A 27682-nucleotide genomic window follows, 5' to 3' on the forward strand; every position below is an offset into this window, starting at 1 on the left:
ATAGTGGCTCTCGGTACCGGACTCAGCAGCTATTAATTCAGACACTGTGGAAAATGGCTACCCAATGTGACAGGTAGGTCTGTAGACATAAGTTAGGCTTAAAAGGTAAAAGGTAAAAAAAAAATGCAGTAGTTAAAGAACAGAATTATTAGACAGGTACTAGAATCTGAAGACACCATGTCAGAAATCTTACTTTGAAGGTATACCAGTCTAATTGAAACACCAATTCTCTACCTTTTTAAAAGAAAAATCTGGAAGGCAGTCCATTCCAACTCAGCCTGATTCCAAGCACTTCAGTGTAAAATAAGACTACTTAATGACTACTGCATTGATTTGATAGATGATCACAATTAATAACAGATAGAAAACTCACATTTATAAAAATGTGAAGATGCCGTTCTTATAACATGTCTGAAATGTCACATACGGTTAGCAGATAACAACCTTTAGCATACTTAACGATGGCTATGTAGCTAAGACATTTTAGGATACTTCACATACTGTACAGTCACTATTGTAAGTAAATTTAATAGCACCAAATTATTTAAATGAAGTGTTAATCAGGAAACAATTTATCTCTACACCATAAGCTATTTTTAGATGTGAACTTTCTACATCAGTGGTTCTTGCTGCAGCACAGGCTTTGGGTTGTTTGTAGAGGAGAAGAAATAAATGACTCCTGGGAGAGATTTCAGGAATAAGTTCACCTTCAGGTCAACCAGCTCAAATCCAACCCAACTTGGGAGTAATTGAAACCTGGACTCACTCCTGCTCCAAGTCAGCAAGAACTGAGTCAGCTTCTAAAAGGCACAGAGACTTGGCCAGTGGCTGATTTACAGGACTGCTGGCCCTTATGACATTGCCGCATTATGCTACCAACTATTAGATAGAGTTTGAACTGAGCAAGTCTGCAAGTTACCCTATTCTGAAGTACTTCCATCTGAGATGCATCAACAGAATGATGTTCACTGCCATGTAAATTTAATTTAAATTTACAAGTTACTCAAGCATCATTCAACAACTTTGATTTAAGACACCACAAAAATAACATTAGATTAAAGGGAACAAACTTCCATTTCCCCCAACTAAGAGATTTCTACCAAGTTAGCATACAAGTATGAGCACCTTTCATAAAGCCACAGCTAAAACTCTGTTATTTAAAGCCTGTATATAACAAAACTAAAACAACCCCCCCACCCCTCTGTATTGCTTGGGAGAAGCAGCCACACAAAATCCCAATTCTTACAGGATAAACCCCAAATTGCACCTCCAAGAACCCAAGAAAGCCCAGAGACCAGCTTTCAACTTTTAAAGTGTCATGGCAAAACTTCTAGGAGAGAAAAGTCAACCTTTTTCCAGGTAAGGTGTCTTGCAACAGCAGAAACGGCCTTACCTTCTACTCGTTTGTCTGGTTTTTGACAGGGTACAGAAAATACTCCTTTTTCCCCACTCTGTTTCACTTCCAGTTTGGTCACTGTCCTACCAGGACTATACACATCAAGGGAAAAGTATTTTTCCCAGCTCTTGTGTCAGTGTGGAAGCCCAGCAGGAAAGAGTCATCTTGAGTTATTTTTCTTCATATATTCTCATATAGGTTTGGGGGGTTTTTTTGTTTGTTTTTGTTTGTTTTTTCTTTTTCTCTCTCTGAAACAGAAACTCTCAAGAAGGACTGGAACTTGGCTTTTGTTGTTAAGATGATTATTTCCCAGAGATATCTGCTTCCAGATGTTTGGGACAAACACATTTACAAATCAAGATAGCTGTCACTGAGATACGGTTATTTTATGTCTGTTTATCAGACAGTCTTTAAAACCAGAAAAACAATCTTGTTCAGACAAGAAGTGCCACAAAGCATGACTAAATTCATTGTGGTAGGAATGAGATGCTTTTAAACTTTTCCTTCTTCATGTGACATCTACATCGATTGGATTGAACAGAAAAAACTTTCACTTACTGCTTGGCTGTTATAAATCATATTACCAAATAAGTAAGTATACCCCTCTTGAATTCACAACATCACCCTGATTAGCCTAATTCCTTCTATTCTTCTCATAGTAATGCTATGGAAAGAGCCTTGGGAAAGTTCTTCACCACCCTTAAGCATGTGGGAGAAAGAGACTGAGCACGTTTGATGCAAACGATCACTTAGGTCCAAGAAGGCTTTAGAGAGCGAAGGTGATAAGAAGAAAGAAGAGCTCAAGCTGCCCTACTGCCTCACAGACCATGGTGGGCATTAGAAGAGAAGTTGAATGAAGTTTTGAACTCTCTTCTGGACGGCGTGTTATGTCTTCTAGCAGCAAGCACTGCCTTGCAGAGACACAAGGTACCAGTGATCATGCCTGCAGAAATCAAGTGGGAGCTAGGAGATAAAAGCTATCCCCAAAGTGTTTCTTCTGAGATGCCTGCTCTTACTCCCTGACCCAAGTTATCCCAAGTCTGCCCACGTGCTATCCCTGACACCTATGCTGAAGGGTACCAGTCCGAGATGGCATCCCCATGGCACCTATTTTACAACCCACCAGTTCATAGGCAAGACGCTTTGCCTTTGCTTCCCTATCAGACCAGCCGATGTGCTGGCATCTACCCAAAATACAAGAAATTCCACTAAGAGACAGAGAAAACTATCTGTTGGGCATTCATGAAAGAATGAATTTAAAACATGTCAGTCATAGGCAATCAAATAGTCATCTAATACATATATTTATCTGCAAAGTTGGCACTGAAATCCATACCTAAGGAGCAGCTTCTGAACAGTGTTTAATAGCACAGCCTTGATGTCTTCAAATGAAGATATCATTTAAGATAAACACTATTTGACTGTTTCAACAATACAAATGCATTGACTTTTTTGGTTTTGATGTTTGAATGAGAATAAGTTCAGACATTTATAGGAACACAAGTTAGTGGAAAATAGGTAATCTCAGCCAAGAAAGGCTTTTAGTGGGCCTGGGCTATCACCATGTATAAGCAAAGACAATGAATTCTATTTCAAGGGACGATCTTCAACATGATATATTAATTGAGCAGTGGTATTCTTTTAATATCTTAGCTTTTTCAGTAACCTGTACCAGTTACATAACAGCAGAAGGAAAATTAACTCTGTTCCTGACCAGTTCAAACAATTAAATGAAATATTGTCCTCACTTCTAACCATGGCGAATATTACTTCAGGTACCAAGTCTGCATTGACAAAAGCACAGAACAGAAAACATCACTGTTTTGGGGAAGAGGTAACATGTGAAGCAGTGAGAATGTAGTGTAATTGCAGCCCTAAAAATAAAAATAGCATGTGCTGATTCTTTCTGTGTTTGGTCCAAACCTCCTCCATACAGCTGACCCGTGTACAGAAACCTCCCAATGAAAAAATAGTAACAGACAATTTCACCCCATGATCAACTCTAAAGCATCACACTTTAGATGAAGACAATGTTTTGCCAGCACTAACAACTGCGAAAAAGCTCCGAGACAGCAGAACAGACTGCAAGGGATAATTTGCAAATGTTTTTAGTTGCATGACAGATAACTGCAGAGATACCAGAACTCCTCCCAGCACTCCAGAAGCTGAGCGCCAAGTACCTACAAGTGTCCCACCCAACAGAAGCTATGACCCTCTTCATAAAAACCACTGTCAATATACTTGACCACGTGAGACTTCAGACTAACAAGCCAGCCACAGATTGCGACAGTGTCTTTTTACAATACTAATAACTCCCCTAATACTTTGAAATCACTTTCTGCAATGCAGCTCTTCAGTCTTACCTGAACGTGAGAGTATTGAGAGTGACATATGGACTGATGCACAGCTGAGCTGCTGGCAGTTATTTCCTAGACCCAGTCTGTCATACTACTGTTTTGTTTGGGTTTTTTAACTTTTTAAGTTATACTTTACTGATTAGCAGTTCATTTTTTTTTGTTTGCTTTTAACCCAGTAACCACTGACTGGATCAGTCAGCTTTCTTAGAAAAGCTCCTCTGTCTTGCTGCTGCTGGTCATCCCGTCCAGTAATACAATAACCAGACAGACCTCAAATTTGGTCTTTAAGTAAGAAAGATTCAATGAAGACAGCTTCTTCAGAAGAAAAAAATTCTGTGAAGGAAAACCCCAAAGAAGAGATACCATGGCTGATAATGCACTGAATGTACCAACCTGAATTTCAGAAGCAATGGCTGCAAGGAAAAATACTACAGCGGGTCTGAAACTACTCGTGGTGTATGCAGCTGAACTAATGAAATACAACCTTACAGAGATGTTTGCATCTTCACCGACCCTCGTCTCACCCCAAAACCTTAGCCATCCCCCTTCTATATCCTCTGACACCCAAAATGGGCACAAGACAGCAGGTAGCGAGGTATGAACAGGCTGGCTGGCTGCCATGTAGAGCATAAAGCTGTTCAGTCCAGTCTGTTTTCACCTGCTCCCCCCAGCAAGTTATAAAGACATTTCAAAACTGTTATGCTTCCAGCCAGCTATAGGGGTAGTATAATTAAGACATCAATATTTGCTTTATCTATGGGAAGAGGGCCACGCTAAATAAGCAGGTCAAGAACTTGCTTAAAATTAAAGAAGGATCAGTGTAGCGTCCCAGCTGCGTGAGAGGGGAAATGAAGGTATTCAAGTGGGTAATGATACAGAAATCAGGTTCAACTTCCCTTGGATACAACTCTTTCATACATTAGGAGGACATTAATTATTTTAAGACTTAACCACAGTAGATCTCTTGAGCTGTACTAACCAGATATCAACAACAGAAAAGGCTTTCAGTATTTCTAAGCAAGATGATAAAGACGCCAAGAGAAGCTCCAACCATACCCACCATGTTATTTGAAAAAAACTATCTAAAAGCAGAGCTGTCTTCCAGCATTTGCACTTTCTAGCATAATTAAATTTTCTCTTTTAAAACAATTGTTGTGCGATAAAACCTCAGGCTAGCCAGGGTACATACACAGTGGCTACCACCACTGCCAGGGAGAGCTGTCTACTGTACAGTTTCATGTACAGAATACATTACATGTGCAGAGAGTCCTGAAACAAAATGAAATGTGCAATATTCATTTAAGTCATGTACAAGCTGTTTCCCTCTGACCTGGCAATCTAAACATATGCCAAAACACGTAAAATCCATGCTATAAACTTTATATTAGTATGTATCTCTGAATATGTTTTCAGAAACATACTTCTCTGGAGCAATCAAGTAATTTTTGCCTGTCTTCAAATGTCTTAAAAGCAGAAATCTCTTATTTCGATGTCTTACTGCTGGTTTATTGACTCAGTCCAGCACTCTTCTTCCCTAAATTACGGAATATGTTGAAAAAACAAAAACATTCCCTGCACCCAGTCATCTAAATTAAACAGCAAAATGGAAAAAACAAACCAACCATGAAAAATTTTCTCCTATGAACTCTTCCAGTGGCAATGCTAGCTCCATGCCTCTCGAGGGGTAGGTTAAAACTGAAAAAGAGTCTGATGAAATCATGGCTTCAGACATTTCAGGTCCCCGGCCAAACTAATATAACATACCACACAAGACCTCCAGTGATGTCTGCTCAGTGGCACCACTGTAAAGCCACAAGGCTGCTCTTTCTTTTCCTTTTTTAAACATTCATCTCAATGAGCAGCAACTGCAGTTGGAAGGAAAAGCCCTCTCCCTCCTCCCCTACTATAGGGGAATGCGCATCACAAAACGCAAGCAATTACATCTTGACTTGAAGCGTAAGGTAACTATTACTATCCAAGAGAAGACTCTTGAATGGCAGGGTGACCAAGTTCCTTCCTGCGGTTGCTCATCCCACCTGTGTAGTGTGTATTGCACAGGCACAAAAGTGTGTTTGGGTGGTTTTGTTGCCACATGTTGGAGGCGTCTACGTTACTCATAAATGCTAAAGGCACTCAGCATTTTATGGACATCATCCCAAACATGCTGACAAAACTTCCATACCAACACTATACCATTATGAGTTTTGTATAAGCTATGCACTTTACAAGATAAATTGTCTTAAATGTTTCTCCTTAATGCAATTTTTTAAATCCCTTCAGCTGTATGGATAAGTAGTTCAGTGAACAATAAACTTTTTTGTTTAGAGCTCACAAAGAGCTATAAACTACTTCCATAAATGAACTAAAATAGCTTTCTACAGAAGAATCTTCCTGTTGGAAAGTCCAAAATTATGCATCCTTCTAAAGGTGGAAAGAAGAACTGCGGATCCCACCAGGAAGCCATAAAAAGCCCTTTCAAATGATACATCTCCTGTTTTTCCAAAGTATTAGACCTAACAGATAAGTTGTAACGCAGCATCAATTCTTCACATGTGTTAATTTCTGTGAAATTATGTAGGGTTTTGGCAAGTATAAGGTAACAAGTATAAAAAGATGGGCACTGAAGGTTACTCAGAAACTTCGAATCTCTCATGGAGGACAGATCAGCAGTCAGGGCTTAAAAAGTTACACATCAGTGGTTATTTGGATTTGTAAATTATTAATAGATATCATCCCCATCACAGTAGTACATGACAATTGTCTACAGACACTGGAAATGCATCTTTCTCTTTTTTTCCCTAGCATGGTATTCTCTTACCTGAATTCGGCGAGATGTGTAAACTGCTCATGTCCTTGGAAAGGCCGTTTGTTTTGGGACTGGAAATGGGTGCACAAGCTGACGTAGCTCGGGGCGGCCTCTTCCCAGGGACTTTCACAGTGGTTCGCAGCAAGTCGATTTCTTTCCCGTGAACATTCTGCATATAATCCTGGTAAGAGAAAAAAAAAAACAACAAAACCCTATATGAAACAGGTAGTTTGGTAAGCAATAGAACTAATGAAACCTGGTTTCAAAAGACTTTTGCCCTACCTCATCTGCCAGCACCCACCATATGGTGTTCCCCTTCCATTTTCTCAATAATCTCTTCCACACTTCTCACTACAAATACCCCCAAAAGCCTGGAGCTTTCTAATACATCCTCCAACTACCAGTTGGATAAGAGACAATTCACACTATGGCTGGTTCTGAGCTACGTGTAGGAGTTTACCAGCTAGCAGGTCCCAAACAGAAGGAGAAAACAAGGCTGACTGTTCCTCATGAGCACACTTACTTGTGTCTCCTCCGTGCCAACGTTTTATGCACTTATCTCTTTCTCGCTCAAATTTGGCTGAAATTGGCCAGCAGGCGCTAAAGTTACAGAAGGGCACTGACTGGTAGGATTTCTGCAATTATAATATTGTTTCCTTAGAATATGATCCTTTTTCCACACACTCAAAAAATTATAGAATGGAAAAAATTATGCAAATTGTGTCTCATTAGAGTAAACACACTAAAAGCTGTAAGCCAGAAGTGGAAAAGGCTTTTCCTAATTCTTGTTTGGAAAGCCCACGAAGAGGAAATAAGCAGACAAACCCAGTCAGCTGTACAAAGACAGCGGTCAACTGACTGGATCCAAGCGATGGCTTCCCGAGAAATCCTTGAGAAAGTTCTTCAAACTGTAAATAGCTTCTGGAAAAACTGGCTCTTGAGATTCTGCATTCCAGCTTCAAAGGCATTCCCTAAATTGTCTGTGGGCTACTTCATATGCAAACACAAAAGTAAATGGACATGGGTGTCTTTTTCACAGGGCAAATGACAATTCATTAAGGTGAGACAGCCACTGAGGCTGCAATGCTGGGATACATCAGAAGAGATATTTCCAGTAGAAATGGTGAATGTTAAAGCCAGAACACAACACTCAAAGTTTTCACTTCCTGGTACACATGGTTGTGGTTACTTGTGTTCCAGAAAAAAAATATGAAACCGAAACAACTATGAGGGCAATAAACGAAACAAAGACACTGTATTTTATGAGAAGACATCAATCCTGAATAACAGGGGAGGTCCCAGAGGACTGGAGGCTTGCCAATGTGACTCCCATTTACAAGAAGGGTCGGAGGGAGGATCCGGGGAACTACAGGCCTGTCAGCCTGACCTCAGTACCAGGGAAGATTTCGAAACGGTTTGTCTTGAGAGCACTCAGATGGCAAGTCCAGGACAAGCAGGGGATCAGGCCCAGTCAGCATGGGTTTACGAAAGGCAGGTCCTGCTTGACCAACCTGATCTCCTTCTATGACCAGGTGACCCGCCTAGTGGATGAGGGAAAGGCTGTGGATGTTATCTTCCTTGACTTCAGCAAGGCCTTTAACACTGTCTCTCATGGCATACTCCTTGAGAAACTGGCGTCTCATGGCTTGGACAAGTGTACTCTTCGCTGGGTAAAAAACTGGCTGGATGGACGAGCCCAGAGGGTTGTGGTGAATGGAGTTAAATCCAGTTGGTGGTGGGTCACAAGTGGTGTTCCCCAGGGCTTGGTGTTGGGCCCCGTTCTGTTTAATATCTTTATCGATGATTTGGATGAGGGGATTGAGTGCACCCTCAGCAAGTTTGCAGACAACACCAAGTTGGGAGGCAGGGTTGATCTGCTTGAGGGTAGGGAGGCTCTACAAAGAGATCTGGACAGGCTGGATCGATGGGCTGAGGCCAGTCGTATGAAGTTCAACAAGGCCAAGTGCCGGGTCCTGCACTTCGGTCACAGCAACCCCATGCAGCGCTACAGGCTTGGGGAAGAGTGGCTGGAAAGCTGCCCAGCAGAGAAAGACCTGGGTGTGCTGGTCGACAGCTGGCTGGATATGAGCCGGCAGTGTGCCCAGGTGGCCAAGAAGGCCAACGGCATCCTGGCCTGTATCAGAAATAGTGTGGCCAGCAGGAGCAGGGAGGTGATTGTCCCCCTGTACTCGGCACTGGTGATGCTGCACCTCGAGTCCTGTGTTCAGTTTTGGGCCCCTCACTACAGGAAGGACACTGAGTTGCTGGAGCGTGTTCAGAGAAGGGCAACCAAGTTGGTGAGGGGCCTGGAGCACAAGTCTTATGAGGAACGGCTGAGGGAGCTGGGGCGTTTAGTTTAGAGAAGAGGAGGCTGAGGGGAGACCTTATCGCTCTCTACAACTACCTGAAAGGAGGTTGTAGTGAGGTGGGTGCTGGTCTCTTCTGTCAGGTGGCTGGAGATAACACGAGAGGAAATGGCCTCAAGCTGCGGCAAGGGAGATTTAGCTTAGATATTAGGAAAAATTTCTTTACTGAGAGGGTTGCCAGGTATTGGAACAGGCTGTCCAGGGAAGTGGTTGAGTCACCATCCCTGGAGGTATTCAAAAAGCGCGTAGACGGGGTACTCCGTAACATGGTTTAGTGGGCATGGATGATGGTTGGACTCTATGATCTTAAAGGTCGTTTCCAACCTAAATGATTCTATGATTCTATAAGGTGGGTAGCACAGGACAGCAAAATAAAGAGTGGAAAGGGGTACAAGCATTGCACAAAACCACATCTGAGTATATGTACCCCAAGAGGAAAACAGCAACTGGAACTCAAGATTGAGAAAAGATCTGTACTTAAGCTCTCGAGTTAAGCTGGAAACCAAGAAAATGGTATTTTTGAGCAACCTTTTATGTGGAGCAGCTGGGACATAAAATCTAATTCCTTTTCGGATAGAACTTGATCAATTTAGAGAGGCCTGGGTGATGCTGTGGGCGTCTGCATGAGCAAAGACTTGCTAGTAAAGACATAACTTCCATTTGTCCAAGTGTCCAGGGCAAGACTTAGCCAGATTACCAGGTGTTATATGAAAGACTACCATTATTTAAGTAGGTTGGTTTCAAACCTGCAGCATACAGACCTGTACACCACCAGAACATCAATCTTACAAATAAATACCTGAATGGGATAACAGCATACCTGAGGTCTACATCACTGCTGCCACAATACAGGGAGCAATCAACTCCCTCATAAAAATCCTTCCACCTTTGACAGTTTTTATAATACAAATTATATATTCCACTCAAAATACATCAAAAATCTACTACCAGCCCAGCATTCATTTCTTCACAGCTAACAGTGATCTGTGATAAAAACCCCAAACCAAGCCATCACACCAGCTTTTATTTTTTCCCTAGCTGTTTGAGAATTATTAACAGTAAAAAGAGGGGGTCTGAACAATTCGTGGGGTGAGGACACAGACCTCTGCTGCCAAAAGAAACAAAGGCACTCCATTAGTAAAAATTCATTCACTAGGTGTTAGATAGAAACAAACAAAGCTGTTTCATCCATAAATTATCAAGTTGGTGTAACTTTCTTGTTCAGTGTCAGTTCTTCACAAATTAAAATACAATAAGCAGAACATAATTGAGCATTTATTGCTTATGGGCTCTAAAATGAGGCTTAATCAGATAGTGACTAAACCTCAGCATGTACTCTTTTTAACAGACAAGTTTTTATTTAATGTACAGCAGCCAGTGTACTCCATTTAAAATTTGAGAAGGAGGTGTTTATTCCAAATTCTTCAGATGAATAGCGTGAACAATTTCCCTGCTACCCTGCCAACTTGTGAGATGTGACAGGGCATTATTAAAGCCCTTTTAATTGAGAGTAAACCAGGCTTAGGTGAGCTATAAACCATTTGAGAGAGTAAGTGAATGTTGGCAAACAGGAAATAAATGCGCTGTAGCCATACTGTTATTACACGAAAGTGCCCAAACACAACAGATGCCACATAGGTATTAATGTCAGCTTAAATATTTATAGGGATATATCAAATGTAAATAATAAAGCCTCTTTCATTGTGTGCAAGATGCATAGCGGTAATCTCTGCATTTCCCTGAGGAGGAGAGGCAAGGACCAAGTTTCCAGTCAGCGGAGCATCCCCCCACCACCACACTCCTTCAGATCTGCGTTTGGGGAATAAAAGTTAAAACTACAAAATAATGTCACAGCTTCAGAAGCGCAATGGAGGGTTTGATCAGATTAGAACAGATGAGGGTCTCGCTGTCATCTGGAATATGCTGTGTTAAAGAGAAGACAGCAAGTCTGATTTTGATATGCAAATGTTACAGATATAACTCCCCTAGATGTTAGTTGTAGAAAATGCTGATCCGAGAAAAAAGGGGAAAAAACCCTTTAACAAGGCATGAGGGTAATTCAAAGCCAAGTACTTTTAAACAGCACTTAACAAGTCCCTAGAGCCCACTCAACAGTGGGCCACCCCAGAAGTGCCATCTTCTGCCCCTCAACAGCTTGAAAAAGTAGTAATTGCAAATCCATTTGCATTTTTCTTCTCAACTTGCCCATGTTCATCATTCAGCAATGCAGAAGGAAAAAAAAAAAGCAAAGCAAAGCAGCAAAGGGAACCCTCCCCAAACGTGTGGATAACAGGAGAAGCCAGCACCCCAGTACCCCGCACCCCTGCGCTTGCACCTTCGCCATCGCTTGTTTTTTACATTTCGCTCCTAATTATGTTGCATCTATTGCCATACACTTAATTAGCTGCATTAATGTGATTTCTTTTCACATAGTCAAGCAATTAAGAGCTATGATTGAGTTTCATTCAATTAGCCTCAACAAACATGCTAATTGATGTCCCAGATGCAAATGAGGTGCAATGAGAGAAACCTGCTAGCAATTGAGAGTTGTGGCAGGGAGACCCACAGCTCTCAGCCTGCTGACAGCAGCACAGCTTAACATGGCTCCCACCTTCTGTGGAGCTGCCTTCCGAGGTGGCGGGGGAGACAAGCCATTAGTGCCTCAGTTGTCCCAAACAGATCCCTACAGGAATACCGGGCAACATTGAATCAAATCAACATTGTCTCCAATTCTCACAGCAATGGCTGCTATGAGCTGGAGAAGAGCATAGCGTTTTCCTGCAGCCGGGTTGGCATTACAGACGCTGCAAACGCCACGGTTTCTTCAGCTAAGGACTATAAAAGGTCTCCATCTAATCTCTGAGCTTGTGAAATACTACGCAGGTAATGGCCTGCAGTTAACAGTAACTGGCAACTTAATCTTAGTCAGCTGTGGGGCAATGCTGCCTCTTCAAGTTAAGGCCAGAATGCATCAATCAATCAATAATCCCTAAAAATACACTCACTATATTGATTCTCATTGCTTTTCATCCTGAGGTTACCGTTAGCGGTTTGCTCAAATATAGTGCTGCCAAGGTGTTAATTTGACTACTCAAGGCCATTGACCATTATCTATAGGACTAAATAAACTGTTAAAATATCAGCAAAAATCGTAAAAGCTACATTGACTGAAGATGACACAAAATATTATTTGACAGTGCCACAAAATGAATTGCCTTGAGTAAGAAAGAAACGATGTGCCATGACACAGAATAATGTAAAGTAAAATTACTTTAGTTCTGCTCTTCATACAGCTCTCGGTTTACAACAACAGAAATTAATTCAACCAATTAACTGAACAGAAGCCTTTCAGACATGCAAATTGAGCAAATGGGTATGATGATGTTTTCAAAGCAGACCTACCAAAAAGAAACACTGCTATTTTGGGGGCCCCTTTTGTTTTCAAATGCCAGCGGTTGTTAAACTTGCTGCCATACATTGCAATGACTTCTGATTGCCCTCAAAGCCAGAGAAGACACTCCACTAAGGGCCACAAGCTGAACCCAAGCTACGTGATGCTTCCAGCTGGCTGCCTACTTTGTCCTAGCTGAGAAGACTGAAGACAACAGGCAAGCATCTCTTCTTCCACAGCCACGCTTAGTGCTGCTGCTGCCTGCTTGGACCTTTTTTCAGAGGAGGAAGGACATATGGATCAGATTGAGGGAAAGGCAGAAGAAAGTGCTGGCTGCTGCTTCCATGAAGCTGGGACTCAAACTCACATCATCCCAGTCTACCACAGTTATCTCAAATACTTCACTAAAGGACCACTGAGTATGTGACAGTGTGGTTCCTCCCTAGAATGATCCTTAAAGACATGGCTCGTGTTAGGTACGTAACACTGTGGATATCAAAAACATTACTGAGTTTGAAGCTTTTCAAATGTCTCTAATACAAGAGACGGTCATCCTTGTCATGCACAGAAAAAGTGCCTTTCTACTACCTAGGTTGTATTTCAAAACCATAGTATTTCATCATCAGTGTATTAAGCAAGAAAATGTGTATGAATGCTGAGTTACTGAATATAGTATTTATCAGTTAGTACCTTGAGAGCTGAATCCCCCATGCTTTTTTGTATAGCTGCCTGCATGCAAAGTGGGAGTACAAATCCCCCCTGTCCTTAAGGCAGGGGTTCTCTCTTTGATTTGCACAACTACAAAATATTTTCCAAGGTAACGGAAAACAAGTCCACAAAGAATGAGAGCTGAACCATTTTACTCGGCCAGGTTTCCACTGCACCAAAGCATCCAAGCAGGCAGGTTCTGGCAGCCTGCCTGCGCAGGCAAGTTCTGTTCTGCTCCAGCAGCAACAGAAGATGGAGTCGGACTCTTTCTGATCAAACTTGCTTTGGACTATACTTCTGTCCTGGGATTGCAGTGAAATGGCTAATCTGCAATCTAGTCTTCTTGGCCAAGAAATGTCACCAAGAAGACAGAAGGATCAAGCTGTAGAAGACAACAATTAGGGCCTCCTGTGGCTGGGCTCAGTGGGACTGTGGATAGAGAGAAACCCCTTCATTGGAGTTATATTTTTTACATCATGGCAAGAGGTGAATGGGACTCAAAGCTCTCATCAAAACCACTCATCTCAGCATTGCCATGTGTGATGATGTTAACATTTTAAAAAATATCTGCTCCCTCCTAGAGAGCTTCCCCACGTGTTTCTTCCACCACACACCTGTCCCACTGCCACCCTTTTCCAACACAAAACATAACAAACAAGAGAGAATCTCCAAGAGTAGTGCCCTTCCATGTCTATAATGGTACACAAATAAGAATACCACACTTTTTCTCATTTTGAGCTATTAAAATCTCTCAGAAGAAGCCTGTTTTTCCAACCCTAGGAACTGGTCCAGGCCCAGGATGCTTCCCAGATCTGTCTCTGGTATACACTGAGATTCCAAGAAAAACACCTTCATTTCCTGGCAGTTTTTCCTCACCGTTCAGACAAAACACTCTGAAGGCTTAGCTTACTGAGGCTGAGATAGCGTTTCCTGATCTGAGGCAAAATAAAAGTTATTATGGAAAAGAAAGTTTATGATTGCACTTCTGGATGACATCTTAAAGACTTGCGGGCAGCCTATTTTTTGAAACACAATTCCAGTTTCGTGAGCTGACCTATTGGACCCACAAAACCTATTGTTCACCCTCAGCAACAACTGCTTCCAAAAACCAAAACCCAATCCTGACCAAAACCCCCAAACCCCTGGCAGACCAGTAAATGGATGGAGCCTTGACTTTTGTGCCTCTGTGTGGCAGTCAGACATTTTTATTGCAAAACGCCGTCTGGAAAAGATGCAAAACAAAATTGCTAAACTGCAAAAAGAAGAAAAGGGCGGGGGGGGGGGGAGGAGGAAAAAAAACAAAAGGCCCCCTTCCCTTTGCTTATTGAGTTCAAAGGCATAACATGCAGCACCCTGCAGCAAATGAGAAGCTACACTAATTTTAAAGCCATAAAACGCTATAAAGTGCCCTGCGGGGCAGGACTACACTGAAGCTAGTTGCACCTAAATAAGACATGGTTCATTTACTTCGCAGCTTAGCCTAATGTAATCATCAGCGGATTTCTAGCCTAGAGTTGTAACAGGCAAATAGCCGATACTGCAGGGGCGACACTCCCAGCCATTGAGGGGCCTCAGCTAGATTGCTGTTGATTAGAAAATTTTTCAGTTTTGACAAGCACTTAATGAACATAAATCGCTCCTTGATTGGTTTCCATTTGGGGCCACAGGCACACCTAAGAAGAAACAAAAGTCTCCAACTCCTCTCCCCCCACTTCCCAGGAAGGACCTCCGCAACAAACGCACCATCAGGTTATGAGCCACAGTGGAATATATTCATCAAATGTTCCTGTTAAATTAGCCATCCTCCCCTCTCACATATAAATATGGGCATAATATCATTCAGCTTCATAATATATAGTTAATCTTAAGAAAAGCAATGAAATGTTATTTTCTGAGGAGAACACAGGAATAAAAATGCATTCTGGAAAACACTGATCACCCTAAAGCACTCTGTCCTGACAAAAAGAAGGTCATCTCGGATCTGTTTTATTCACACTGGGAATCAAGAACATTAAATTTCAGTAATAAAAAGCATTGACTATTATCTCTACTATGGTGTTAATCAGTTCAATCAGTGTTGCAGGGGCAGGGGAAGAATTTAGGGCAACATTTTCAATACAAAAGAAGTTTCACAAAATTTGGGTTTTTTTTATATGGATCACTCATTTTCATAAAATATTCAGAAAATTCTTCCGTCTGCACTTCGCTTCTCATTCAGACTTTGTAACAAGAACCACTGTAAAAGACAAATCAGAGTTTTACCATCCTGAGTAATTTATGAAGCATTTATATACACAGCAGTTAGCTCTGCTGGACAGGAAGCTCTAATTTTATAAAAACCCGTGATTAATTAATAGCTTGGCTTTTGCCGTTTAAATTGCAACTCATTCCGATACCAAAAATTTTCCCTGCCTTTTTGAAGAGGGAGTAGACATGACACTGAAGCGTATGTTTGCTGCTCCTTACTATATACTGCTAGTTTGCACAGCTCTACAACAGCAGTATTGTGTTTGTTTCAATACCCTACGCTAATGACATGATAAATCTTGTCATGCCCTCTGAAATGAATGGACTTGAAACTAAAAACGCTTCACATTTGCCTTGTTTGTGCATTTGGTGATCTGTGAGTATCAGTAACAAGTCATGGAAGTGACTGTAAGAAGTTACTGTGAATAATCAGACTTCTCCTTCCCCATCAACTGGGATTACATATTTGACGAGTACTTCACAGGGTGGCTTCCTGACCATCAGTAACTACAGTCTGATTTTGTACTTAGCAGGTGCAATGCCGCTTTTAAACAAGACTATTTCTAGTTTGAAAAGCCACAAAGCCAGGGGATGGAAAATAATTTGCCTTGACAGCTATCCCAAATGATAGGTCTCACTTAAGGACTGCAAACACATTTTAGCTTCTATTTTCCCTACCTGTTTCTAAGTTTTCCTCCCAAACTCATCTTCACCCCATTACATGTTTAACATAATAATAAAGTTTTCCAGGAAGCTATGAAGTGAATGAGTGATCTCTACAGCCATATCACTTTATAAAAGCCTCTTCTGCTTTTAAAACATTGTAGGTTATATGTTTTATGTTTAGCATCTTTACCAAAAAATGTTACAGCAGCACGATTAACACTTATTTTTTCCATAAAGGTCAGTTATGCTCTAGCTATCACTAGAAGCAATGTAAATTCACAGTGAAACATGCTAGAATTAAGAAGGGAAAGCTCTGGAAAATTTAAGTCAATAACGTTAGAAAGGAGAATGCTGCTCTGAAGATGGCTTTGATGAAAAGGCTTCCAGAAAGCGTGCCAGTTGTGGTGAGTGGAAAAAATAGGGCATCAGCTCATCAACTGTAATAAGCAATTACCATACACCTGTTCCTATCATTCGTTTTTTCTATCTTAACCAATGTTTTAGGCGTATTAATGGATATAATAAAAACTTACACATGCTTCCGACAGATTTATTTTCCTCACCACTCCAACTATATCCTCATTTTTAGTCTGTAGGACTTGCTTGGTGACTACTGTTTCAGGGGGTAGAGCTACATCTTATGTGAAAACCAACATATGCATATCCTTTTGTCAGTCCAAATACATATTTACCAAAGCCTGATTTGAGGATTAGTTGTTCATAGGAAAGGCCAGATAGAAAGGCTTTCAGAGCCAGCCAATATTCAGCTTTACATTACTTTCAAGCAAAAACAGGGGAAAAAAAACCCCAAACAACAAAGGGCATACATGATGGTATTTTAGAAATATATAAGAGCACGAATATTTCTATTAAAGCAACACAAACAACACACTTTGGAGGCATTAAACAGCCTGAGGTAACACAACCCTGAAAATAAGGCTGAACCGAAACAATGTCTGCAGGTGGTTGTTCATACACATGAAGGCGAGCACTGCTCCCTTGGCTAGAGCAACACCCAGCTCCACCGCCACACAGCTCCGCTGCCGACAGGCCATGCACAAAGACGCCACGCAGCCCAGCAAGCATGCTGTTCTCTTAAAAATGAGGAGACGGAATACTTTATCTGCGAGCATGCTTTCCATTTTCAGATTATTCAGGAAAATTGTAAGAACTGATCATGGTCAAAAATTTCAACTGCAGCTCTAAGAAAAAGGCTGCATATTATGGGACCTGAGAGGAACGCATGGATCTACACCACTTCCAGATACACACATAGAGGACATTTTCAATAGCCTCCTGTTTCACACCAAGTCTGCTTTTCCTGGAGGAAACAGCCAAGCAAAGAAAGCTCAACTGAAAGCCCACTCCCCCACTCCAAGTCGCAAAGAATTTTACAGTCTGTTTTGTACCCTCTTCCAAGAAGATGTGCCCATATAATATATCGTTGAAGCTCTTGCATGCAGTTTAGCCTAGTGTTGGCTATGACTCCTTACCAGGCTGAAATTTTGCTTTTTTTTAAAAATATACCCACTTCATTTGAGGCTAGAACACCCTTGCTAATGCTCCCTTTGAGCTAGCTCATGTAGACTGCTCACCCAGTCAGCACTATTTTTAAGGAAGAATTTTGAAACTGTGGCTACTGTCTGATGAATTGAGCAGACCAGGTGAATCCACACACTCCTCAAGGAGATAAAGATAGGTTTCCCCCCCTCAGTCACTGCTACAATGCTACACACCTCAACGCAGGTTATCAAACCAGATCAGCGAGGATGGCAGCAAGGTTAAAGAAGGGCGTTACTGCAATACGTACCTCAGCAAGCAAAAATCAACCTTGCTGTGTAGGTACATGGGACTTACATACCATGCATGTTCTACATATGCACGAGACCTTCCTTCTCATGTACTTAAGAAGCTGTTCTTCCCCTGTAAGGTGCCACAGCATTGTGCTTTTACTTGACATGAAATCTAGAACAGATTAAATATAGAAGGGGAAAACAGCGTCCTTCCCTAAAAAGCTGTTTTCAGCTTCCCCCCCCCCCCTTCTTTTCATAAATGAGGGGCAGTGATGATGGGGATATAACAGCAGAGAATGGACATCCAAAGCTAAAGTTTTGTCATCTACTGACCTATGGCATGATGGCAACCCTCTGGCAGACAGACAGAGGTGAAACACCATCAGCTATTCATTGGGATAAGGCTTAGATAAAGAAGCGGCATGTAATGCTGCCCAGCAGGTATCCTGGTGAATACATTTCGGGAGCCCTCGCACATGGCATTCTGCCATTAAAAGCCAAGAGATGCCTAGACAAATTCCACCCGGTCCCTTTGGGGAGGCTGACACTGAATTTGTCGGCCAGAATTTTAGTCATCCGCTCAACAGCTATACTCCAGAAGCATAAGATGAATAGGTAGCTATGGTGAACTTTGAAGCCTGCAGGTCAAAGTTCTCTCTCATTATCCCCACCATTTTCTATCAGCGTAGCTCCTCAGCATCCCAAGGGACGGGAAGGTTTGAGGATCTTGAAAAAAACTGACATGACCAAGTCAGAAAACAGTAGGGTGCTTATGTACATGTATTTTTCTTTCCCCATTTTTCTCTCCCCCCATTTTCTTGAAAAGAAAGAATATGAATTTAGCTATTGTGCCAAACATCAACCTGGTGGCATTAGTAGTTACTCATTTAGCTGGCACAGTACAGCAATCATTTCAACATGCTGCCCTCCCAAACAGGCCTGACCCTTCCAGGGACACCTCCTCTGTAAGAAAGGTACTAATTTGATTTTTCACTCCTCAGCCCAAAACCTTTCATTTTGTAGCCAATCCTTTCAAGGAGGATGACGGTACTGATTTCTGCAATACAGACACATTCTCTATATTAAAAACACTGCCTTCTTGCCTGAGCTGCCACTGAACACTAATTGATCCACTTCTGGCCAAAGCTCAAGCAATATTTAATAAAGTACTCACTGTCAGCCATTAAATATTATAATAGGTTCTTCCAATGCATGTGTTACATTCTGGCTCAAACCACAGTCAGGAAAGACCAAACTATCTTCTAAATTTACTTCTCCTTCCACCACTAGAGGCCAGCCCACTTTTCGCTTCACAGAATTACAACTGCAAAATTTTGTATAACCAAAATGACCTCCATACTTGAAATAGCCCAAATCTAACTAACAGGTCAGATTACAGCCAGGCTTTTTACGAGTTTAGGAAACTGACTTTAGGTAGTTAACAAAGGTTCTTTTCTTCAATGCTATTTAATGGGAAGGTTGGTAGGAATAAGGTCCTTATATTTCAAAACAATGTAAAAAATTATCCCAAACAGCAATGCAAGCAGTTACAGATAAAAACTAGCAAAACCAAACCAGAAACACATTAGCAGAGTCCTGTTTGGGGGAAACCCCATTCACTTGGCAACACCCAAGAGGAAAATTCTGACTTTCCTGCCTACAAAGTTTTGTACAAAGTGTACTGGGAGTGCAATTGACTTCAAGGATCAGGTCCTGCCTCTTCGTCCCACTGTGGTTTGCACAGGGCAGAGAAGATGCTACTCACATACTACTGCCTGATGGATGATGAACGCTCTGCAGGGTATATTAACAATAGTTAATTGACAATAAATAGTCCATTGACAGTATGGAAACATGCTGCAGAAGTAGAGCAGTGACTCTTTGAAGGCTGAAGACAATAAAAATAAGGCATTAAACCAGCTTCATTTATAGTACAAATCATGTCATAGAAAAGACTTTACTGTGAATAAGCAGAACCCTAGATACTCCTAGAGAGTAGATTCAGTAAAGATGTCTCAAGAACCCCTGAATGAGTACATTTTCCCCAGTATCTTCCTGTCAATTAGGAGCTGAGCATGGTCCCTCACTACTACCTCCCCACATACAGCCAAGGGAAAAGTAGTACGTTACAAACCTCTCCGATCTACGCAAGGAAGTCTGAGCAAATGGAAATATGGAGCTGCGTACCTTTTCTGTGGGAGGGGTGGGCATGGCGGGGGATAGAAGGAAACAATTACAGGCTAGTAATTACTTCTTCTTTAAATGGATTCTTTCTAATCTCCAATGGATTTACCTCTAATCTCAAAGTAATTACCTCTAATCTCAATGGATTCTCACTCTGGGGAAGATTAAGCAGCTCCAGGGAAGCCTACAGAGAAGTAGTACTCCATTGTCTGCAAGAGGCAATGAAAAACTAACACATACACAGCAACGGCCAGGAACAATAGAGCACTTCTACAAAGCGAGGATGGGACTTGGGCATGGACAATGGCAGCTTGCCTCCTCCTTGCTTGATGACCCAGAGTTGGCCAACACAATCTAAGGGAAACTCATGTGAGAGCTCCATGGGGGCTGCCTCGAAGGCACGCAGTGTCCCTTCTGTGACCAACACCAATATACAATTCAGGTATTTTGGGACTACTTCATGGCAGAATTCCCCAAATTTAAAGGCACTAAGAGTGGCCAAAGAAGACAGAAAGACTTGTACAGTTTCACAAAAAGGAACAGTGAAAACCTTGCTCCAGAACAGAAGGGCTGAGGGACAAGATTTCTGATAGCAAGCAGCAATGCCTTGAAGCTAGTTGTCATCTAACTGATTAAATAATTATTAAGAGACATGGACCTAACATCAGAAACTACAGCAAAGCATTATTATGGCAGGATCTGAGACTATGAAATCTTGTGTCAAGCCAGAGAAAGTGCTAATATTCAGCAGACAGGGAACAGCAACTTGGTGCAAGCACAGCATCAGTGTGACCATGGTCCTCAGACATCATCTATTTAAAGCAGAAGTTTCCTGCCAGTTCCACATGTAGGTCTATGAGCCCCAGAGCATATCTACAGAAATGCATCTGATCAAAACCTTGATTTTCACTCCTTAATGAAAAATTGCCCAGGAGCTGAAAATGATACCAATAAGTTTAGAAACAACTGGCCCTAAAAATGTTACAGCTGGCCCCCCTCCGATCTTCATATGTGCTATGATAATAAGATGTAAGACCAGATACGATTATAAAAGACCTTGGTGAAGGTCACACCATGTTTTTTATTTTACTGTTGTCTGTATTACAGAGCAAGTGAAGGAGCTGGGAATCCCCTGGGAGTTTCAAGATCTGGAGTCTTTGCATTGGCTCTGTCTTTTAAACTGCTCTGGCATGGAACTAGCCCTGACACATCTCACCTTTCCTCCTGCTGGCATGCCCAGGGCAGATGGGGTGTGTTAGTTCCGAGTCAGATCACTGTGCTCCTTTCCACCCCCAAAATCGTACCTAGGGATTGTGCTACACACACTGAGAGGGACAGACAGGATCCTTGGGCAGAGATAACAACAGACGTCTTAACATGAAAAAGTTTCATGGCACATATTTTAATAGCTATGCCATTTTCAAAAGGCTGCTCAGAATTACTTCTGAATAAACCATAACCACTGCACACTGACAAATACCAGAAACTCTCCTCACTCTTTACTACATCTAGGACACTTTTTCTTATAAAATGCTTCTGTTTTTTAATCCTGGAATCAACAAGTCCATAAAAGCATCAGCACAAAATAAAGGCTTAAACCGTTTCAGCTGCCCCTCAGGATGCAAGGGAACCCCAGTTCCAGGGGATTCAAAGGAACTTGACTGTACTCAGACTTGCACCAGGGAATTTTATTTCAGATTATGCCTTTTTGAGAGGGAGGGGAATGAAGAGAGAGAAGTCCCTCCACCAAAGAGGGCTCAACAAAACCACGTCAGGACGAAGTTGCTAACACTGCTTTATCAGAGCCTGACGCTGCTGAACCTCCAGAGAGCGTGGTGTACTTACATGTAAACTAGGATGGTAAGTCAGCACGCCGTTGTCGCACAACGTCACATATTTCTTCTTCCACTCTTTATTCAGTGACTTGCCACTTCGCTTTAGCAGCATACCCTATTAGAAGAAAAAGAAAAAAAGATTAAACACTCTTTTGCCAATGCACAACTATTTAAGACACAGAAAGAGACAACTATAATTGCCAGCATTTTTAGATACGCTTTATCCTGCAAGTTACTCATTTTCCCCTGCTTCTCGCATGATGCACGTTTTCTCCATCGGCAGCTTCAGTGTGTGCAATTTAGGAGGAAAAACTCTAAGCGCGGCTTTCATAAAGCAAGTCACGTAAACAGAAAAGACTGTATCAGCACTGGCTTTGTCCAAATGGTAGAGAAAATCCTTTTGTACTGAACTGCATGCCTCAGGAAAGCACATTTTAATGTGACACAGAGTAAGGTTACCCGTATGCACTCCTAGTTGATAAAGACACCATGCTCACTGCATTTCCTAACCCTCTAAAATAAATGATGAACCCCAGGTTAAGTGAGGATCCTACTGTGTGGCTTGTACTCCCTTCAGCATGTTCCTGGGATTCCTTGTTGTCCAGGCTCAGCCTCGCCACAAGCAGGGAAGAGCACATGGTTATGTTCTCATTCCCTTTGCAGTAAGGTGACACCACAATGGAAATCCTCTTAGCTATTCATTCCAGCAAAAGAGACACCAATTCTAGGCAAGAGAAGCAAAATTGAAACAGGGCAAATACAAAGTTTTTCCAATAAATTCTGGATAATTCAATGAAAGTGGTGTGATCAGAGAGGAAAGGAGGTGAGCAAGGTGACTCACCTTGCCACAAATCATATTCAACCTAAACATCAGTGATGAATACTAACAATCAACAGCTGAGATAAAAAGTCATCAGCATCTTCAAATGGGCAAGGACTACTTCTGCATATTAACCTGTTCTCAGCTTAAAAATAGAATTCATTTAGAAAAGCAAAATATAACATGCTGTAGCACACTGAAGGTGGTAAATCAAGCCATGCTTTAGCAATGCATTTCCCTGGGAACTTTTCATTTCCAAAACCAAGTCAGAAGGCAGTTCCTAATGAATTCATACAGTACTTTAGTTATTGAAAGTCTTTCTGAAATGTCCCAGTGGAGACACTATGTACAGTACCTTCCACAGGGACTCACTGTTTCACAGATCAAGTTCCGATAAAAGCAGACACTTACATTCAACTGATTAAATCATAACTAGGAATCTAAACCAATACAAACTTCAGTTCTCTAATACCCATAAAATGAGTTTTTCCATTCTCATTTTCCATGGAACTTAAAAATTGGAAAAACAGAACATAGAAGGATGCACTACCAAGCACGGTGCTTCCAACTCCCACAAGTTCTTTTTGTTAAAGCAGGTTAAACCCTTGAAAGCCAGTTATGCTATCTGTTTTCCCATTAAACCTACAGCTTTATAAAGCAATCTCTCTGCAGACCCAATCCCAAAGCCACGAGGGGACAAAGGGCAGTTCTGCGCAAGTCCTCCAGAGCTAGCCAAATTCCAGATGTTAGAACTTTCAGCTGAAGTCCCTCGGCACAATCCATATGAACTAACGATTCTCCTTTTGCAACCACAGAGATGATCCCAGCAGAAAAGCCAAGTTCACAATTGCCTGTTCCTGGACACACACTTTGAATAAAACTTCAGAGAACAACCATTCACAATTCAAAGCAATCTGTGGATGGGACCGTAAAGAAAAGCTTGTGTCGGATGACTGAATTACACAGCGGTACAAACTCCGAACTTTCTGACCGTCTGGGGGTCAGATTCCTTTTTTTCTGTGCTGTTCCTTGCTACGACTCAAACTTTTACAAGAGAGAATGGGGTTTCTGAAACACTTTTTTACAAAAGCTTCTGCAAGTGCTAGTCGCACATCCCAATTACCGTCTTCCAGTGGTTAGAGACGTTGTTTTCTTCTATTAAAAAAATGAAAGCTTATTTCTGCCTTTGACTTGTATGTTTGTCTATAGTAGGTGATCTGTCGCTTCACCTTTCCAATCTTTCATACCTCACCTGCAGCACATTCGTTCGCGTTTAGGGGGACCCAATTCTAGTTATCGCTGTGCCGTGGGGATCAAAAATTACTGTTTCCCTGCACTGGTTTGTTCTTCAGACCTTTTAATGGGGAAAAAGCTGTAAGGATCACAACGGTGATTCCCCCCCCCCGCCCCTTGCCTTTCTTTTGAAGTTTTGAGGAAAGTAAAATATATATATTTCACACCTTTTTAACTGTCCCTTTGCTATACAGAAAATGTGTCATTACTTACGTAATTTTAAATTCATGCCAATTATAAACTCAATAAATAGTGAAAACCTACCACTTCCGTGATTTTTACTACATAGAAGTTTTGCTACTATCTAGGTATGAATTATGAATTTCTATTTTTGGAGCTAAATGAAGAAAATTATTCAAAATGAGGTTTCACCTTGCTTTTAAAGTGGAATTCCGTGCTTTCATGTAAAAAAAACCCCAACACATCAGCATTAAACATGGATGATGTACCTATTTGTGTCTGACTAATAAACCAGACTTCCCAATCCATTTTCTTTAGGTACTACCTTGGCAAAAATAATAGGTTTTCGTATTATGTGAGAATTAAAAATATCTTCCAGTACCTGCAGAGGAAACTGCTCTGAATACAAGTAGCTAACTTAAACCGTTATGAAGCAGAGAAGCCCATATAAACCACACTTTTTTGTCCCCCAAGGCTAGAGACCACCACTTTGTCTGTGGTAATTATATAGAATAGTCTGGAGAAATGCTCTTAGTATTGGAGTTTAGATCAGTTATAAATGCACTTTAACGTTAACTAAACTTAAAAAAAAATAAATGGCCCAGATATGACAAGAAAGGTTACTTTAAAAAAAATGAGAAAGCCCTTCACTTCAGTCACATTATGTCTACATTTAAGTCACATCAGATACTCTGGCTAGGAAATGAGATACATGGGTTCCCACTGACCTTTGGTACCTCCGAGGCAATTTAGAGGTAGCTTGGGCACGTCTCCAATCACGGCCAAACAGGCCCCCATGTACACACAGCACATCAGAAAAAACACATTTAGCCTCCAAGCTATGCAGTAAAGGACTAAGTAAATCAACTTCTACTTCAAAATACCAATTTTTTTTGTCGAAATAATCTCTGCCTCAAATTATTATTAATCAGATAACATTATTTCTCTTAATTTGTATGAAATCTTTCATTTGTTACAGTCTTTCATCTGCAACTTTAGCCCTGCAGTTCAGTGTAGCTGACCCAAGCCTCCAGATTCAACACTAAGAATTTAACACCTCCAATTTCCTCACAAACTGAAATGAATGTCACACTTCGAATTAAATTTTTTACCACCTTCCCTCCAAAATTGCATTTCTGCGTGTAACAGAGGAACACTTCTCCTACCAGACTGCGCTAGCTTGTACTTTTAATGAGCCACAAGAAAAAGACTTCAACCAGAGCGCATGAAGTTCACTTCTCGGGTTTTGCTCGAGGAACTGCATCACTGTACAAAGCAAACGGAGGAACCGTCTGTACGTACTGCGAGCTCTTTATTAGTAATGTGTATGCTACGTCTAGTCCCAGGAGGTCATTGCAAGCCAAAAGCAATGTTAAGTGTACAAGCTTTAAATAACTTACAAAGTTAATGTAATGAATGTAAGTGGTATCTGAAATCCATCACTCAGTGGCTTGCTGTAGCCTCAAGCTGTGATAAAACACCACTCATAAATTTATATTAAAACTCTGTTCAATAGCAATTATTTACCAACAAAGATTTATTGATTGCATTTGCTGTTAGAGACTGGGGCCCTAACTGAGTCAATCAGCTTACGTTGTTGAGCTTCAGGGCACCAGGAGAAGTTACAGACTGCCATCAGGCTCTGCATCCCGATCATTACCGTGAGAGCAAGAGCAGCTAATGAAAAGCCACCAGTGTAGGATTGATTGGACTTAAGGTAGAAAAAACCACCCAACACCAGTCAAGGGACTACTACGCATAATATACACAGTTCATCTGAATACGCAGTAATTGGCTAAATCTCACAGCTCCAGGTACCTTCCTGTGAGCTACAAACCTTGCTCGTTTAAACAACAAATGAAGAAAAACGGCAAAAAAATTATGAATTTGTTTTATGGAAATATTTCAGGTTTTAAGCACCAAATTATCAGCATTAAAAAAGTGACCTCTTGAAGTTGCTTAATACTGCATTGAAGATGCTGGTAGGCGAGCCACCTTAATTTTTCAGACGGGCCGCACAGATGGTAGCAGAATACATTGACTTACTTCCCACAAATAAATGTCATCAAAAGGCACATGCTGATCGTCAAGAGATGTCTACAGCCACTTCTTGGCCCACAGAATGAATACCGTGTGTGCAGCAACATACTTTGCATGCCCTGTTGTGCCCCACTTTAATTTTCCCACTTTTCCATGTACTTTGGATTTTCCAGGGGCCACAAGATATAAAAGGGTTTCACAAACAGGATCATACCAGTGATCACAGTTTAACTGACTGCATCTTTTTTCGCATTTGCTCCAGCTGTAGCACTTGACTTGAGGTTTTTGGGGTTTTGTTTGTTTAATAGGATTTGGTACATTTGACTTTTCTTGGCATGCCAAGTAGAAATGGTAGAGCCCTCAAAGTCAGCAGAGCCAAGACTGGACCTTCTGGAAAAGGAAATACAGTAGTTTGGCTTCCATTTTCTTTCAGAAGCTTACACCACTGTCATGGCTGAGGTAATGGCATCATGCAAGCTTTTCTTCCTTCCCCTCCATAATTTTTAGCCAACCCCATACTGTTACTCTGATGCTGTTTTGACAGAATGAAATATGTAATCTCACACTTAATCATTAAAAGCATAAATTCTTAATTTTCCACTCAGGTCTTTAGTTCTCATAACTATGATTAGCAGCTAGCAGTGCTATGAAATTTCTGCAGCTCCATCATTTGCATACTGTTCACAAAAGAAAAACTCACGCTTGACAGAAATATCCTCCCTCAAATAACTGCAAAGGTAACCATTCTTAGTCAGGATCACAAACTAACTGTTACGTATGAATTCTAGTAAATGAAACATCTGCTTCTTTAAAATCTATTAACATGGTGAACAAATGCTGGTAAATCCTCCAGGTTTGCATGACTAGCCAACTCTAGGTAGTCAGGCCAGCAGCACTGGGACTAGTCTAGCTTGTCCTAATAACAAATGAGATTAATTCTTAAGTGATACTTGTTGCTTCCAGAATATTTAACTGTAACAGCTTTCCAGTCTTAAAGTCCATTCTTCCAGCATATGGTAGACATCAGCTCAAACTGTTTCACCTACAGACAATACTTGCATGCTATAGGAAGCTTATGGGAGTCACTGCTCTCTCTTCAACAATTAATCTGAGCAGACACGAGTATGCAACTAATCCTCTAGGGAATAAACTGCTGAAGATTCCCAGTGTATTTGGAATCCTTCCATATAAATGTAACTTGCTTTCTTATTTCCCAAACTTAAGTCTTTTCTTCCCAGGAATTTAAGGGAATGCTGCTTGGTCTTTAGGTCAATTCACTGTGAAGCTGTTTTAAGTTTTTACAGTTGGAAACCTGTAGTAATCATCTCTTAGAGTAACAGGGCACGATTGGGGACCAACTGAACCACAAAACAAAGGCTACAAGAAAGTGCAGTGCCTGTAAAGAGAGCTGAAAACAGGAGACCTCAAATGTTCTGAAACTTCAGTATCTAACAATAACATTGCAAAAAACCCCCTAAAAGACCCCCTATATTCTTACTGCAGTCAGGCACACAGGAAAAAACCCCACACCTTCCTTAAAAACTGGCACTACAGCAGTAGCAGAGTTTTGCTACAGATTTAAAGATGCTTCCCGATTGAA

At 41.3% G+C, this 27682-nt stretch overlaps 1 protein-coding gene across 11 annotated transcripts in view; it reads right to left on the bottom strand.

Annotated features, from left to right (window-relative positions):
- Nucleotides 1-27682, bottom strand: part of AGAP1 (ArfGAP with GTPase domain, ankyrin repeat and PH domain 1) — a 395948-nt gene that overhangs the window by 127134 nt on the left and 241132 nt on the right. For all 11 annotated transcript variants that reach the window (XM_069782145.1, XM_069782144.1, XM_069782147.1 and 8 more), the window contains 2 exons: nucleotides 21760-21864; nucleotides 6572-6740 (listed from right to left, as the gene is read on the bottom strand). In XM_069782145.1, the coding sequence (XP_069638246.1) occupies nucleotides 6572-6740; nucleotides 21760-21864 (274 nt within the window). The remainder of the gene's footprint in view (nucleotides 1-6571; nucleotides 6741-21759; nucleotides 21865-27682) is intronic.

Source organism: Haliaeetus albicilla, chromosome 4 (assembly GCF_947461875.1).
Source record: "Haliaeetus albicilla chromosome 4, bHalAlb1.1, whole genome shotgun sequence".
In the NCBI taxonomy this organism is placed as follows: domain Eukaryota; kingdom Metazoa; phylum Chordata; class Aves; order Accipitriformes; family Accipitridae; genus Haliaeetus; species Haliaeetus albicilla.